Source organism: Loa loa (genome assembly GCF_000183805.2).
Source record: "Loa loa unplaced genomic scaffold supercont3.3, whole genome shotgun sequence".
NCBI lineage: Eukaryota > Metazoa > Nematoda > Chromadorea > Rhabditida > Onchocercidae > Loa > Loa loa.
In genome coordinates this window covers 809069-827393 of record NW_018108183.1, presented here as the reverse complement: position 1 = coordinate 827393, position 18325 = coordinate 809069, and the positions used below count along the sequence as shown (strand labels likewise).

General features: G+C 35.2%; 3 protein-coding genes across 3 annotated transcripts in view; all 3 read right to left on the bottom strand.

Annotated features, from left to right (window-relative positions):
• Window positions 1-1632, bottom strand: part of LOAG_16443 (serine/threonine protein kinase) — a gene marked incomplete at its 5' end in the record, with an annotated part of 4278 nt that extends 2646 nt beyond the window's left edge. The window contains 3 exons of the mRNA XM_020449095.1: window positions 652-792; window positions 1100-1196; window positions 1568-1632. Of these exons, the coding sequence (XP_020307468.1) occupies window positions 652-792; window positions 1100-1196; window positions 1568-1632 (303 nt within the window). The remainder of the gene's footprint in view (window positions 1-651; window positions 793-1099; window positions 1197-1567) is intronic.
• Window positions 1633-5335: 3703 nt separating this feature from the next.
• On the bottom strand, window positions 5336-6040 carry LOAG_06071 (hypothetical protein; the record flags this gene model as incomplete). The annotated part of the gene is made up of 4 exons (XM_003141607.1): window positions 5336-5397; window positions 5422-5478; window positions 5709-5775; window positions 5921-6040. 4 exons carry the CDS (start codon window positions 6038-6040, stop codon window positions 5336-5338), a joined length of 306 nt encoding a protein of 101 aa, XP_003141655.1.
• Window positions 6041-6726: 686 nt separating this feature from the next.
• LOAG_16442 (hypothetical protein) lies at window positions 6727-18041 on the bottom strand. The gene is made up of 28 exons (XM_020449094.1): window positions 17924-18041; window positions 17225-17482; window positions 16818-16992; window positions 16570-16742; window positions 16378-16442; window positions 16209-16309; window positions 15880-15995; window positions 15670-15778; window positions 15346-15493; window positions 15050-15174; window positions 14635-14751; window positions 14147-14323; window positions 13732-13857; window positions 13347-13467; window positions 13019-13168; window positions 12326-12480; window positions 12100-12172; window positions 11755-12024; window positions 10702-10812; window positions 10403-10570; window positions 10071-10210; window positions 9796-9954; window positions 9478-9645; window positions 9086-9241; window positions 8529-8742; window positions 8166-8311; window positions 7504-7596; window positions 6727-7417 (listed from the first exon to the last, which is right to left on the bottom strand). Exons 1-28 carry the CDS (start codon window positions 18010-18012, stop codon window positions 7247-7249), a joined length of 4074 nt encoding a protein of 1357 aa, XP_020307467.1. The 5' UTR covers window positions 18013-18041; the 3' UTR covers window positions 6727-7246.
• Between the last annotated feature and the right edge of the window lie 284 nt (window positions 18042-18325).

Here is an 18325-nt window from a genome sequence, read left to right as displayed (position 1 = left end):
ATTTTGGTAATAACTAAATAAGCTGTTGGGGATCGTTGATAAATGGATGAGTATGTTAGAAATACATTTGGCAACTTTATACGGATATTCCCATCTGAATGTCGCGAAAGTAGCAACTAGGTGAGTCTAGGGAGTTGCTGAATACATTTCCCAAGCTAATTGTTGCGTATTGGTTGGCCAAGTAAATATTTTTGAACAGTTTATTACTCTTTATATCGCACTCTCCTTTATTATTGACTGATTAATTAATGGAACAGTATTTAATATGAGGAATTTTCGTAGAAACACTTGCCTTACACGATAATAACAATCTGATTGGAAGTATATCTTTCGAATCACTTATGCAAAAACGCTTGATATCATATAAAGAAAAAAGCCAAGGTATGCTTAAACCTGTATGACAATGCGAGCCATAGTAGGACGTGAGAAACGTTTAAACGGACTTTGCTTTCTAATGTCGTTTACACTCTGTGATAACAATTGCATAATTATATAATTAACTCTATTTGTAGAGCCGCTTCCCCAAAGAAGTGGAACATGTGCTCGTCCTTGTAATCGAAGTAATACCTATCAAAAATATCGAAGAAATAAATGAATGCTACATCATGGTTATGGCTGAGAATTCAACAGACTTCTTGAAAGAATGCTAACTTTTTGTTCCAAAATCATTCGTTTAGCTACTCTGCCTTTTCGCATTTTTAGTTCTGTTTTTATGGCTACTCCTTTCACCTCTTCGCCTCGGCTATCAACAGCAAAAAAAATTTGACCATATCCACCACGGCCTATTAGCCCCTACAAATGACAAACAGACACTTTCTGACTTTCATTTTGAAATCACTGTCGAACAATTCTTTCTTTTTTTTGCCAATCGATACGAGTGTATTTTCGAAATTAGCACAAACGTTTGCATTTCAGCATGAATTCTCGTTCAGTCATCAAACATCTTCACGATTAGAAACTTAACTGATAGAGTAGCACCTATATCCAACCTTTTTTTGTGTCACTATCCACTTAGCCAAGAGATCGGAAGTTCTAGCAGAAACCTTGGCTGGATTTGTCGAAATGAAACCTGTTTAAAGTTCTTGCAAATAAGACATACGCTTATAATCCATCGTTCCGCAACAATGTCACCAATTTTGAACAATGGTACCGTTGTATTTCGTTTCTTCAATTTTGGATAAAGACGCGCAAGACACCTGAAAATTTTATTTATATTATTTATAAATACTTATTCATCCCATTACACTCAACTCTAAAGGCTTTTCTGTCGCCACGAAATTTTAAATCCATAGGAAAACATTTTGGAACTGAGAATCTTTATTTACCACCATGCGAAAGATGATTACAGCTCTCTAATATTCTGTTTGTTCAAGGAGAAGGAGAGAAGGAAAGAAGGAGAAATGAAATTTGTCAGCTAAAAGGATAACATTCCACCTTTAGCGAGCCACAAAGCGGGTTCCACTTCCAAAATATTTCGGATAGGGATGCATTTCATAAAGCTCTCTCACCTACAGTTTCTCATCTCATAAAACTCCTGTAATTTGTACCAGTGATGTGAAATACAAACACTGGTATATTTTGTGATATTTGTGTCGATATCTGTGTAGCATTCGTTTGTGAATTAATAGCCATTATTTGAACAGCAAATCACCACTTCTAGTGACATCAACCTTTTTTTAAATCAGCCGATCATACTAAAAATGATCAAAAACGCAATTATTCATGTATTTCTAGTTCTTCCGATCAGGAAATTTGCATTCGATTGGCGTAAACAGAAAACACAAATTGATCCGGAGATTAACAGGATTACATTGGATTGCTATTAATAAGACTACCATATGATTTTTCAGCCATCGTTCAGCACATAAGTCGCTCAATTTCACAATCACTAAAAGAAAATAAAAAGCTTATTCTGCAATTCGAGTTAATATTATTTTAAATGAGATTGCCTCAAGTCAAACATAGACACATTTCTTGGCTTGATGTTTCATTGGAATATTATTGCTAAGCAACTCATTCATCGACGATAGATAAAGATAATAAAAGAGGATACATTTAACTCCAATACGTCGCTGATTGGAAACTGAAAATAAAGTACAGTAACTTCACAGTGAATCAAACTTAGTTACAAGACTTCTTTACTCTGATAAACAGTTTGGTGGGGTATAGTGAAGCATCTCTCTGTTGCGATGAATCGCATCAATATACAATGAAGTTCACAGTACAACACTTCTGGCGAGTAGCAGTGATGGGTCGCAAATCTGAGTTAGTAAATCGCAAATTTAGGAGTTAGTGAGTCGCAAATCGGTGGGTTGCTAGTTGTTTGGAGGGAATGAACTGCTAATTTCATCTGAATAAGCACAGCGGGTGTTTCGAATAGATGAGCTGAAAACTGTAGTTGAATCCTAAGAGATTGATCGTAAAAAGAGAAGCTAGCGATGTACCGTAGGAAATTTGCGGTTGTTTTTAGCTCGTGCCATAGTTTTTTGACATAACAACAACGAAGTGGACCGAAACAGCATGAACTTCGAGCTAATCTGTAACGAGATGCTTGTACCGCCAATTATAGCGGTCTTTATTAAACCAACTGATAGTGATAAAATTCTTGCTAGAACACAGCATATTTCTAATGGCCCTCTCTATTTTTTGATACCGATTAGGTTGCATTTGCAAGTAAAAGGAAAGCAAAGAAGTCAATAACTGCTGCACCTGAATTCATAGATTTAGCAGAAGAGTAATCATGTTTGTGATAAGAAGTTAATGTTATTATATTGAAGAGCAGATATGAAAGAATTAGTGACAGCAAGTACTAACACAAATTTTAGGAATTTAAAAACTAAAAAATAATAAGAAGTGTTTGCTTAAAGTTCATTACTGTACGTCTCCTTGCATATTTACTGTGAGAAAACGACACAGTATTATTTGACTATTCTATAAGGTCTTAGTAATGAAATTTTGATAAAAATTTTCCATTTTAAAAAGGTCTGTTTCGAAAATTTACTACTTCCTGGGCTCATATATACCACATTTTCTGTAACATCCCCTTTACCGTTTTATGGACTAGCAAAATTTGTTTCCAAATCTTATATTGATCGTTTGATGTTGACAACCAGGAAGTACTTTTGCAGCGTACACGATAGTGGGTGTAAATTTCGTTTTAAAATATAAAAACAAGCAGACTGATGGGTCGAAATAAAAGAGATTCTGACAAATAAGGAATTCATCCAAAGTCAGAGAGCAGCTTCACATGGTGCTTCGAATATCTCAATCAATACAACGAGGTGTACTTATCCACGAAGAACACACATATGAAGCTACTGACTGTCCTGGCCTTTGTACTGCTCAAGGAAATAAGATAAAAAGGGATATAGAGACAGGAAGGGAATCATGATAATGGATATAACATACAGTTGAATAAGTCACTGATCTGTAAACCATTAGATAAAAACTGTTGAAGTAGGAAATGAGTGAAGTAATACTAACACTTCATCTTCAGTTAATCTGGAATGCAGTATATACGAGTTACAAGAAATCTCAGAAAAACCGGATGCCGCATCGCCTAATCTCAAGGTAATATCGAAAATAAAAGTACCACTTTATTTTCACTTCACTTTACTCTCAACTCGTTCTTCAGACACTATACCAAAATAAAGTAAACACGCACTGCTGATCTGTAGACTGTTTTCTTCATAATTAACTTCTGTAGCCTAACCCATTATAATATACAGCTGGATTTACAATCGCGCTTGTGAGGAAGACAGAAATCATCTTAGCATTCGTCAGTTGGGGACATCAAAACACAACAGCACTTACTGCTTTGCGAATTTTCACGGTAAGACTTTTTAAATCAGGCGAATTCTCCGGTCACTATGGTTAACAGTATCCATAGGATACTATTATAACAATTATATCTCGGGTTTATCTTCTTAGCTGTTAACTCTAAACACTGCAGCAAATCACTAAGGACACACCCTATTAACAGACCGTATACGGCCCTCTCCAGAATAAATTCACTATCGCTTGAACATCTAAGAATGGCTTTCCGTGCTTTGGATTATGTCAGCATGGCAACAGCAAGTCAGTACAATGTGACACCTGCACAGCAACCAAACATGTGTGATGCTAGAGCATTGCAAATCTAGCTTTCTGCAGATAGTATAGAACAAGCCTAACTCTGCAGAATCTATAACATACAATCCTCAGTTCATTTTCAAACTCTGTTACATTCAATGTAAAACAACTTGTTCAGCAACTGGTATCTCCATCCTGAGAAATTTAAGTTAGGTGTGTTAGATTAAATTAACTGAAATTATACTAGCATTTAGAATTGTTGTCCCCCTATTGTCAACTTTATCTATCACTCTAGAAGCTAAGATAAAAATGCAGAATCAACCATTATAACGTTTTAGGACGCAAGAGCAACACTGTAAACGCCAATTACTTAGTCAACATTAGTTGTGATATTGCATTAATATAAAAAGAATTCAGTATTAAATTCGATGGTTACGTAAGCGATCCCTTCACAACAATCCAATCAGATTTTTTGGAACCAACAACTTTATTACAATAATTATTAATTGTAATTTAGATGTAGCAATCCTTCCACGTCTCCTACCATAGGGACAGTAAACACGTCCGTCAAGTACACGTAACAGCGTGAACCTACCAGCTCAAAAGATCGCCGAAATACCATAACTGATCTGCCACTAAATACAATTAGGGACATAGAACGCGTACTTCCACCGTTACCAAATCCTACATTAATGTATGAGTCGTTCTGAAAAAGTGTTGTCTCAGTTCTGTGAAGGAGGGTTTCCACCATAAAAAGCGTCACCATCCTAGTTCATGTGACACATTTTCACTTTGTAGACGTGCTATCTGGCTATTCAGAATAACGTGCAACACGCCAAACGAACATGAAATGCTTTAGCAGTGCTGATTAGTGGGCATAAGTGAATAAACATTCTTGATGGGAAATCGCTTTCACTCTTTCTCCCGATACGTCTAAGGCACAGTGGAAAATTCTTGTCTTTTGATTAGGATGGGAAGCATATTCAATCTAGAGGTCATCATGAAGTAATAATTTAAGCCCTTTATTCCCGTGAAGAAGTGCTTGCCAACTCATTCTGCAGTGTTTTTACAGGAAAACGGAATGCTGACAGCTATACAGCCTGTTATCATATCATATTAGCTTCCTCCTCCATATCCAATTATCCATAATCGAAGCTGTCATTACCATTTGTTTCCTTTACATCTATCCTGTTAAATTCTTTCAGTAACACTTGTTTTTGATATTTATTCTAAAATGTTTGGAACTTTTCTTAAAACAATTGCTTCATAGTAAGACTGGTTTGGGAGCTCCGATTGCAAATTTTATCCAGAATGTTTCGGATCTTCCTGAAAAGTTACAAAACTACATACCGTGACTGTATACCGTGCAGCTATCCTTCTCCAGCTCTTGTTTATCCGAAGGATCACCTGAATTCCCTCGATGAAAATTGCATATTCACTGACTTTATACAGGACATGTTATGGTTAAGCATTCATCTGAAGAACGATAAGTGTTCCTAATTCTTTACGATAGGGAGTCAGTTGATTACAGATCGTACCTATATTAATGAGGCATTACCAGAATAATATATCGGATTTCTGAATAAAAAAGAATGAAAGGAGGTTGTTAACACAAGTAGTAGCACTACCATAGAAACCTTTCAGTGTTAGGTTGGTGAAGTTATACTGGCCAGGATTGTATATGCACATCATTATTGAACGGTGCTGAAGTGAAGAAGGGACAGTAGGAAAGCCAACAGCTCAGTTCTTGTCCTATGAAATTTGATGTATACCTGACAAGCATCGTTATATGCATAGGTAGATGGATAAATTATCGGTTGAACCGACCCTACATCAAATCATATTATACGGTAAATGCCTTGTGCTTGCCCATTCGTCCACATCCTAAATGCTTGTTTGTATCTGTGTCTGACACATCGATTACTGGTTCATATTTAGTACGATACTCTCGATAACATCCGATATACATAATTGATCGTTTTTTGGAGTCTTTTTTCAAATACACCGATTACCTAATGACAGTGAACACATTCCAGTCAAGCTTGTCCTTTACCTAGGCAAGGGATGTTCATGTAGATGAACAGATGGTGATCAAGATTGAAAGATATCCCGTTACTTGATGCGCTCGACCATTCAGCTGATAATCCTAGGTGGGACACCCCGCTTCTGCCGCATACTAACCTGCATTATGTTTATTGCTCAGAGATACTTGGCCGTATCAAGTTTCATATAAGGCAAATTTTGTTGTGCCTTTCTCCATTTTCTTCCCTTTTATTTCTTTTATTGTTATGTGACTCTCTTCATATTTTTTTTTCTGATATTGTATTAATTAATTTCAAGGCCTCGAAATCATCGTAACATCTAAATTAATAAATAAAAATAACTCCTTTAGTAAATAAATTTGCATAAAAGTACATAAAAGAGTAAACAACGGCAACATGAATAGACTGTTTCCTGCTTCGTTTGTCATATTTCAAAGGCACATGTGTATACAGAAAAGGAAACTGCGTTCAATGCATTACGCCCGTAATATATTTGAGAGAAAGGAAAATGAATGAAGATAGGACAGATATAATGAAGAGGAACAAGTAAATTTCAATAACACTCAACAAATAAAACTATTTGAAAAACGTGGGTTCATCTGAACAAACCAGAATGTGAAAAGATTCCATGGTCAAGGAAAGAGAGAAAAACTGAGATATCGGTATCAGGTTATGTAAGGGAATTATGATATGAATAAAGCTGTAACTGAATACTACGAAAGCCTCATCTGTTGCACTTGAACAACCTTTAAAAAATGTAGGAAAGAACGAAAAATTAACAATGGCAAATTTGAATAGCAGGTAAAACAATTAGGATGCATAAAACACTCTCGAGATTCCTATAAGGGCATATTACAGCCCCAAAAGGTAAGCAAATTAACGAAACGATAAAAAGTCACTATTACGATGAAGTCTCGAAGCATCAACTAACTGTCGCATAACCATTTCATAGTATTTAATGCTTTGGTAGGAATGGAGAAAGTGTTGTCATGGTGACAGCGACAGTAAAAAACCTTACCTTTCTTTTCTTTGCAGAAAGACTGCACTCAATGATGCACTTCTGCACTTTTATCTTTGGCATAATTATGTACAAGCAAAACTACGCAATGTTAATGAAACTGAGAAAAAATGCATCATAATTCGGAGTTCTCGAAGTAACTATTTATATGCTTTGCACAATCAATCAGTTGTAGCAGACACTGTGGCAAGCTACAACCTTCGCCTGCAATCTCAATTTGCAGTAGCAACCGATAAATATTCTTCCAAAGATTCAGCACTTTTGAATTACAGCGTCCTACCAAACACTGCAATTTAAATTAAGGATATGGTGAAAACTAATCAAGAGAAGTAAAAGGAGTAATCAAATTGCCTGAAAATAAATCTTCCATACCTGCAAAGCATCTTTGACGACATTTCGGACATACTGGACAAAGAGATATAATGTTTCGCGATAATTGTTAAGATCCATTAAAGAATCATCTTCCTGCAAAAAAAAATGAGTTAAAGATCTATGAATTTTCTTGCAAACAACATCATCTAAGAGCTTCAGAAGCAAAATCTCTTGTATAGTGCTACAAAAACATCACACCTGTTAGAGAATGAGTCCAAAGCTGAGCAATTTTTGGTGGGATGTGAGTAACTCTAATACAGTGGGATAAGTACCCAAAGATACAAACAAAATAACAGCAAAAAACAGCTGTTTGATTAACGCCATAAGATCGGAACTACCGAAAGTAAAAAATTATAAAATTACGTATTCTTTTTCGGATGAAAAATGTGTAGCTCTAGCTACTTATGCTCGCCCAATCAAGTGGATCTGTTTATACTGTTGAAGTGATATAGTGTATGCTTCATGCGCTTATAAATTCACACATAAAATTAATCAAAACTGAATGAAAACATTTCATTACTCCTTAGTAACATGCCGATTTTTTACCATTATTCCAATGATTTATGCTAAAACTAAGGTGAAAAAGACAAAAAAATTCCTTCACATCCAAAATGCTCAATATCAAAAGTTACATTCACAATATTGAATTAGAAAATACTAACAAAAAATTCTTTCCTCTCTTCCTCTGAAGCAGAAAGTGACGTTTGCAGATGCTGCATTAATGGCTGAGTTGCTAAGAACAATGCAGCTAATGATCGACGTGAACGTTTGATGCGTGCATCGACAGTACTAGCAGGTGCATTGATATCTGAAAATATCCAAATAATTGAAAATAGAAAACCTTCTATTAAAATCAAGTAACAAGCAAATTTCTTCCTGCAGATTTAAAAACATGAAATATGTCAATAGTGTCGTGCTGCTACTAGTGAAAACTTTGGAGTTCAGAAAAATTTTCCACTTCAAGAACTTATGAAATTTCATGAGTTCACAATTTATCAGAAGAGAATATTGAAAAATAAACAGACCTGAACATTTTGTACTCTCGAGAGCAGCTCTCAAGGCTACTATACATTCTCGGAGACATACTTTTTCTTGCTTTTTGGGTGATTTTGTCCTTGTAGTTCTTGTAGCTCTAGTAATCTTCTCTACCACATAGTTGAAACATGCCGTATAATGCTCGATCGCTTGTCGTTCATAATCTTTTCTCTTACGAGATAAGCCAATAGTGCCGTGCTGCTGCTATAACAGCGAAAAAATGAATGATAAAAGGTCTAATGCATATCAGCATGGGATTATAAGAATAATTGGAGCAGGAAATATGCATAACTCAAATCAGTTTGCAAAAGTGAGATGCGTTTTTCCCATAGCAGAAAAAATGAAACACTGTTAAGTTAGTGGTTGGAGAAGACAAACAACTATTTCCAAAGGCAGAGAAATCTCATGCAAGTATATGGTCAATCCCAATGCTTATGAGGTGATTACTGACAGCATACAATAGTTCTAAATAATTCATCGAATCGCTCCAAAAATTTGAACAATTACAGTGCAGCACTAGCAAATTAACACTATAAATAAAACCTACCGCTGCATGCTGAAATAATTTACCGAACCGAAACATTATTTCAATGATACACCGATCCGCTACAGAATGCATCTTTGGAGAGCATCTCATAGAATCACGAATCAAGGTGTAAGCTGATTGAGCACGAGCCAAAAATTCATGTATTTCAACAGTCATCTATAAAACATCTAGATAAATGCAATGGAACACAAATTTTGACAATATTACAACTCGAAAAAGTAAGCTTGCTTAAACACTTGTAGCAACGAATTCACAATATAAATAAAACAATACGACGAAAATTAGAGACGCAATTTCAATATTCAGAAAATTAAGAATCAATATAGTTTTAATTAAAACCAGTTTTCAATATCTCTTTATTCAATTAAGTGTCTATCAAAACACAGAGTTACCTTTTCAGGATGGCTTTCTATCATTCCGGGTTGTACATTGTCTTGAAGCCTCACTGCATAGGTGAGGTAAATACCAGCCAAATCCTTACTAATACTTTCAAATAATGGGAACTGAGTGCCTCGAAAATCAGCAATAGTAGTCAGCGCTCGCTGATAGTGCTCGATTGCCTGCAAATTAAAGTGATAAAAGGCAGTATGACCGAGTAAATAATGTAAATAAAGAAATATATATTTGTCTCAAAAATTTAGAGCAAAATTGTTTCCTGCCTCCCAGATCACAAATTCAAACCATTGTGAGAATAAAAAACCCATATGAACCTGTAAAACATAGTTCTTCTCTTTCTCCGGATCATATGGTAAATTGAAATCAGTAAAATACATTTGGCAGTGTAATTGCAAACGGTACAGCTGGCCAATATTTGACAGTAAAAATGCCTCGTTGACGCGATCACCAACCAAAGCAAATAGCGAAATACCCTAGAAATTTCTTGAACGCAGAAGTTCTCGATTTGCCGTCAAAAGAAAGTGTAAATCTTTAGCAGAATTAAACTTGTAATTTGTGAAAATGGAGATATAACTATTTTGTGCGATACCTGCAGAAGCAACTCTTTACCAGCTTTCACCGTCTTCTCAACCATTTCTTCTGGTTCCATAATACTTATTGCTCTACATGAAGTATCATTTGCAGTATCTAGTGCATCAACATCCATTGCTATATACTGTCGCATTGTTTCTGGAAACAAGCAAATAACTGCCTTTGCTTCTGGTCCGCTTCGACAGAAAATCTTTTTTAAAACAGAATTTCCCTTGATCTTTATATTTTGCAGAGGAAATAACCCTTACTCCCACAGTGTCGAAAAAGAACCATTAACCAGATCAAGGGATGCATAAATGAGGTAATAAGTGAACAAATAGAAATATTTACCTTTATCAGTAAACAATTTTGTTCCTTTCTGTGCCGCACGTTGTACGAAGTCTTTAAGACGTTCTATATGATGCACAGCCAAAACATTCTTCAAATTACCCAAACGACGAGCTAACTGATCCGGATAAAGAATGGCATTCGCTGTTGGTGGGAATAGAGACATTGGAGCTATAAAATATGATCAGTCTAGAAAAATTGCTAACTACAAAAGAAAAAAAAACAGAAATAAACAGAAAAGGTGAATTTCCAATTTCTGCAAAATTTTGCAGTTATGAAAACAGTCAAGTTTTATGACTTACCAATTTTTTTACCCGTTGCAATAGCTACAGTGGCAGCACGTTTCGAAATAGCCAATAGATCGACAAATGGCATGTGGAAAGTTTTCGGGAATGCCCAACTGTATGGTCGAACTGAAAATATCCTAGAATTTGGAGGAAATAATCTGCGGAATAATTTCACAGCAAAAGGTAAAATGCCAACAAAGATCCTGCTTGGCGTTGCACTGAGTACTGGATGACGTGGGTGACATTCCAACTTGCTGATATCGTGAGAGAGTTCTTTTCTACATTCTAGGAAAATTTTTCAATATTCCTACCTCTGTAAAAGAATTTGCATATACGCTCACTATCTCACATTATTTGAAGTCATAAATGCATAAAACATACTTCCAGTATAGTTAAAACAATAATGAAAATACGACTCAAAGCATTGTGAAACATAGTAACTTTTCACATGCTATGGAACCAAGATCACTGAATACAATTTTAAATATTGTGTTAATAAAAATGATATTTATTGATTGAATAAATGAAAAAAATTTCTCCATTTCCCTACTATCAATTCATTTTTATAATTTCTCACAAATCACCTAAATCTTTGTATACAGCAAAGTATATCCAAAAAATTACAATTCGTTTTTTACAGGAATGGAACGGAATCTGCAAATTTTGGAATGATATTTTCTCATGAAATTTGTTTCCTATCTTCCCTGCTCCTCGTGAGTCTCTGAGGATCACTATTCGGTAACTTACGCCTGTGACAACACCAAGTTTGCAATATCCCAGAAATATTCCATTTCAGTTAGAAAACTGAAATGCTTACATTTTTATCAGTTTTGTTTCATGCTATGCATTTTCATATTCTAGCACTTCCAACGCTTTCTTAACTTTATCACAATCTCTTATTTGTCTTCTTTGCTAGATATAACCCAGACGTGTGGTAAATTTTGCCGTATCCAGAGATTAAGTAGCAGTGTCATATTATACAAGTCAGAATGTGCTCAAAAATTATGCTTCAATTCATCGCAAATGGGATGGGAATTTCCATAAACTATAAAAAAAAGCAAACACTACTTTTATCGCTTTTGTAGACTTTTGCAAGAGATGCTTCACAGGTTCCAGCATAAATAGCAGGATTTAAATTGGCAGCAGCTGTGGGAACGGTAAAAGAGTTGGTTTTAATCTGAATGTCCCTTTCAGTAGAGTCATGGTATCCAACTTCTTTGAACTGTGTTATATCTCTCGCTTCTTGTACTTCTGAATCATTGTCACCAAACTCATCAAGTGATGAAGACAGTTGAGTTGTTGCAGCAGTAGCACCAGGAGAAAATGCCGAGTATAAACCTTAATAAAATAGTCATGCAAACATCACCGAATTAACACTGTTCACTATAAAAAATAAAGTTAAAAACGGCTTACCATGATTATTATTAAGGCAATCTAATGCCTGTGCTTTGATTTGTTTGTCACGATAGCAACGTTTCAGATCGGCCTGGAGAAGAATTGATTAAACTATAAAATTAGAGATAAAACATCTTAGTCCTTTCAAAAAACTAAACTCTGAAAATCTAAGATAGATGGATTATGTGCATAACTTCTTTATTTGATTACCACTTTTGACTCCTCCAGCACAAATGAATCTTACCTTAGCCTGATCTTTAACTGGCAGTGAACTACATGCGATGCTTCCAAGAGCTTCCGCAATATGACACATCATTGCAGGAAGTAAAGCTCGTGCTGTGGCTAGATTTCGTTGAGCATGACCGGAGATTAGACCCGCATTCAACGCCAACACCGCAACTGAAATAATGTGAATTAGTAAGCAACTACTAACTAATTATTTCTTCGTCAATAAATTACTACTGAGGTTTGTTGCTGAAAAAAAAAAAATAAAACTAGTGCAGGAAGTGACAGGCAAATAAATTGAGCAACTAAATTTACTGATCTTTAAGCTCATAAATACCTCCAAGATGAATTTTAAAATATATAATTATGTTTGGATTTATACCCGATTCCCTTATTACGCTTAGTTATTCTTGTTCGATTGTTGTTTGTGTTAATCGCATATGCATATGGTATGTTAAATTATAACACAGTTTCTTTTATTGCAGTGTACTATTTTAAATTTTCCGGCTAGTACTGCTTATAGTCGACCAGTGTAACCTACACTCAAATAACTCGAATAAAAATGTGAGCAGAAGTGAAGCAATTAACAACATTTCTATGAATCATTATGGAATAGTGGTTTACATGCAGCTCAAATCAGTTACATCAAGTTCTCTCTGACATCAAGCATTCTTGCTGATTTTTACTTCACATGGCAAAAGTAAGCACTAACGACAGCAGTACAGCCCAACACGTGCAAATCTCAATGTTCGGCCATATCTTGACAAAAGAAACGAACTATCAGCCAACATCCGATAAGCACTCCCAGCGCGAATGAACAATATGGAGCGGATATCTACTTTAAGCATTGCGTCTGCTTCTTCTACAAATAAACAGTTTAAAAAAAATGAAAAAATATTCAACAGTTCATCAAGACATTCAATATAGTTCAAGTTTCGAATGATCAGGTAATCAGGGGACATTCTCAAACGGAAGAGATGATAAGGGAGAAAAAAAAATGAATAGTGAAGGAATAAACAATGAATAGCAGCTGCACTAGCCTCTCCCATGATCAATGTTCGCACCCATGTCTCGAATGAAAGACATCGGATCAGGCAAAGGTTTTCCCAACCGCTGAGCCTCTTGTTCCATTTGATCAAATAAATCCATATATCGTAAACCCTACACATGAATAAAAATATGTACGTAAAAGAATGATAATAAATATAATTTGATCAGTGAAAACATTAGCATGCCATCCCTAGATACTCCGCACAAGTCATTCATCCCAGGGCATATATAGTCAGCGAAAATTTGTGGTATCCTTCTGCTATTAAATGATCCTAATGCCTAAGAGGAAAGTAGTGAAGTAGCGTCATTATCAGTTTTCAGTTTTCATTTTCATATTATCCAAGTTTATAGTTTTTGCGATGAAAATGAACTAGCCTCCAAGCAATGTTCTAGGGCTTCCTTACAGCAGTCTTCCTTGGTTGCGCAGTTCGGTAGCGTGCGCAACTTTGGTGGCTTCTCACCTTTACTAGCTGTGTAACGTGTCTTCATCAATGACTCAATCTGTAAATAAATGATTTCAAAGGAACAAAAGTCTATAAATATAATCTCCCAATTTTATCAGATCAGATATATCATCCAGCTTCATTATCAAATCCTTAATCTAAACAAACTAAAATCGTTGAATTGTGCATTAAAAGTAGATCGAATTCAATTACAAAACTTAATGACACAACTTTACCTGAAAAGAATAAGATTGCAATTAATCCATAAAACATTAATCCACAAAACATCATTTTCTTTTTTCATGTCCATTTATGTAAATTTTATTCAAACATTTCTTAATTCTCACCGAAATAGCCGCATAATTGGCATATTCTTCACCGTATTCGCGCTGCCACCTATCATCGTAGGTCCACTGAGGTTCGGCACGTTCCATCTCCTCTTCTTGACCAGCAGTACGTTTTACTGCGTCACAACCATATGAAAGATATAAGTTGGCCAGTAAATAGTATACACATGCTACTATCTAAATAAAATGTAGACTATAGAGTAAATTAACTATTTCAGCAAAGCCAATTCTAATGCAAGAATCACTTACATTCATGTTATTGGGTATTCGTGTAATCGGTTATAGTCGTGATATCAAATTAGATTTAAACCTCATTTTAATGCAAAAGAGAAAGAAGCCAACATTAAAAAATAGAATTAGAAAATCATATTTGATACTGACAACACAATGTTCGAGAAATGCCCCCATAAATTAATTATATCTTCCTACACTAATATGATTTGGAACTAAGGAATAAATAAAATTGACAACAGTAACAATAAACCAACCTGCGGATGTTTTTTACGATCAATAATACCTAAGCATACATTCAACAGACGAAATGCTGCATTAGCAATACGTTTTGGGCGTCTATGCGCTGAACGACGCATAAGATTACGAGCTACCTGGAAATAAAAAAAAATGCAAAAGAAATTGGATCAAAATCATAATCAAAAAATCTTCAATCAAAGTAGTGACGAACTCGTTACTTTATTTTGTCACTATTTACGGCACGTAAACAAGATAGAGGACGGTTTTCCTTAGGAAACAAATGAGGCCGAATAATTCCGAATTTCTTATTCTAAATTTCTTGAACAGAAATTTCAAATGAAGTTAATGTAAGCAGACAAAATCAAACTGGAGGATTTGGAATTAGATGTGAAACTATGTTTTAAGAGCTGATGTGAACCAATGATTTCTTACTTTATAGATAAGTATTCCGACACTAAGCGTAAACGGATTAGCTGTAGAATCTTCCAACAGATCACCACAGAGCGGCGTCAGATCCCACAATCGTAACATTGGTTCACGATCATTGTCTCCTTTGTCTGTGTTAAATAAATATTTAAAGCAAGAATGATCTTACAAAAGAACAGAGCTTTCCAAAACTTTTACTCACTTGATCCATTCATTTCAAAACTTTTTCCTTTATTCTCTTGACCCACTCATATTTTTTTATTGATGAACAATTGATGCCTCTTCCACAAAAGGTGTCTTACCATGACACAACCAATATGTGTGCCCCTCCTGCGCAACTTTGTCCTGCAGGAATGCAACAATATTTTCAGCAACATTCCTCAAAACAAGCGGATCAAACTTTGAATTTTCCAAATGTGGAATATCTTCTGTTCGAATCAATTCATACTCCTGAACGTAAAATAAATGAGTGAGTAAAATGGTTGAATAGATATAGAAACTTGGATATCAAATCTAAATATATCAATCCATAAAATTTCCTTTCCTTTGGGCAAAAAAAAAGATGCTTTTAAACAAGGCGACAACAAATTAGGCATGATATTTAAATAATGAAAACTTGCCTTTACATAGCCACCTAAATGCCAACAAAGTAATGCTTCAGGTGCATTACACATTGATTGATCTAAATACAAATCCACACCAGTTAAAAAGTTGATAGGGCGTTGTTTGAGATCTCTGCAAATAGACAAAAAAAAAAATCATTTGCCAAACCACTTCTTTTTGAATAAAAATAAAAGAACTAACAGGTGTGCAACATAACAAGTGGATGAACTAACTTGGGATGTAGAGTAACACATGGGTTGGATTTGCAACCAAATATGGGTAAATTAACATCAACGAGCATATTGAGATCATAAAAATTCCACAATCGACCGTAAGCATCCAGTTCGACCTAGACAAAAAAAAGCATACAAATTCATCAGGAGTGCTTGATAGTTTAGGTCAATGAGCATTATCCACTCCTTATTTTGTGTTTGTGTTAAAATCCTCCATCCTCCACCAAATCTCAATTCAAACTATTCAGATTGCTATCTGACTTTATCCAAGTATGAAGGAGCAGTCTTTGTCTTTATATTAAATTTTTGGATAAGTAAACATAATTTACTTCGCCATCATCCACTCTTATTTTTGTGTATAAATAGTCTTCCAATGGATCGAGTAAACCACCATTTTCGTTAACCATTTTTGACGATTCACTTCCATTATCTGAGAAAAATTAAGGAAAAATAAGCCAGAAATTGTGTAAAATAACTATATGTGTGAGAAAAATATACTTTTGTTGGTCTGTACAGGAATATCTGGTTCTGCAGTAGATGCCATATAATCCAGCGGTGCCAAACTGTAAACATAGAAAACGAATATACAAAAAGCAAAGAAAATTTTATTCGCTAAATAAAGTATTGTGGAAATCCTTTTTACGAAAGATTTAGCACTGAAGACCACAAGATTTGAGTAAGCTTGCTTACCTTCTAGTGTACAAACTTTCAGTTATCATTTTTCGATGCATATCGGCAATGATATCACCAGTTGTACTTCCTGTTCCTGTTTTGGCACCAGCAATACCAACAAGACATTGAGACTTAGAATTGAGAAATTCTGCCACAGGAGAAATACCAACAGTTGAATTCATATAGGTATACTGAAAATACGGAACTTAAAATCCTAAAAAACTCAATATCTCTGAGTCGTTTTTTTCCAAGTTCGAAAGATTTACATTTTTCAGATAGGCACAATTATCCAGCAGTAGCGTTTTTCCAATTTTGTGAACTATTAAATTTAGTGGTTGTTTGGAGAAGGGTGTAGCAATTAGTTTTTTCAACGTTTCAGCTTCAGCAACGACATCAATACCACCAACTATAGCATCGATATAGCAATCAGCAAGACGAAGACTGCAAAATATCTACATTATAAAAAAGAAATATTTTAAACCTGAAGCATAGTGAACTGGGACTTTTATAATGAAAATTGCTTAACGTAAATTTAAACTTCTTCCGAAAAACTAATTCTGCAGAGCACTACACTCTGCACGCAACTCACGTACGTCAAGTAGAGAATAGTCCCGATAAATTTGTATTCCTAATTCTGATTTGAAAAGATATTAAACGATGGCTCGTTAGTTACCTCTCGAAACAATCTCTAATTCGAGTACTGAAACGCCACTGTCCAATACCGCTTCTACCCCCACTTCCCGAAAAATTCCCCGATGCGGCAGTGCTAGTCGCTGTTCCATGGCTTGTTTCTGAACTGTTCGCCATTTCTGTCCAGGAATCATCGTATGTATCGGAAGACCATGCATTGAGTGGTGGCACATTCAAATTAGTATTGAGTTCCAGTTTTACAACTGGCAACGGTGTCGGTTGTATTGTACTAGGCAAACAACTGAATATTTGATAATGAGCGGAAAAAATTTTAACTTTCGAAAAACGAAAGAATAAAGAGTACTTCTACAGTAACTTTATTTCTTTGAAACTAAAATTGAACCGCTACTCCAAATGTCAAAAATATCCGACTTTGAAATTCAAAGAATCGCCAGCATCGAGCTTTTCCCTAAAACTGACTCACGATAAGAACTTCAGTGCACATACGCACACACACACACACGCACGCACACACACACACACACAAACACACACTCCACACATGTCCATCGCAGCATCTATTCACGGGTTCCAAAATGTTATATCAAATCATAAAAAGGTTTCAGTAGATCAATTATTGCTTGTAGTTGAAGTACTATGTTAATATACATCATACCTAGGCAAGACCTTACTGTAGCAGGCATAAAAATATTACATTATAACAAACATAAATCAAACTAACAGGATTGGCTTCGCATCGTACGCAATCATCGATCTATCATTAACTGTCGGACTAAATGTCGATGCCGATGATGACGGTGTTTCTGCCATTAATCATCAAACTTTCGAAGAAACTTCAATGCAAAATAACCGTTATTTTTCTTTTCTTTTTGCAGATATTTTTCGAATAAAATTTCACAAGTTGTAATACCAATCGCAAATTTTCACTTTCATTTTGCTAGAAATTTATCAATTCTACAGAAAATAGTGATTCATCGCACCATTTTTCAAAATACAATTCTGAATTCATAGAACTTTTCTACCTTTCTTGATCCAAACTAAACTCTTTATTGCTGCACTCTTACCTACAATTACTGATAATGGCAAAACAGAATTTGGTCAAATAATCAAACAGCACTGCAAG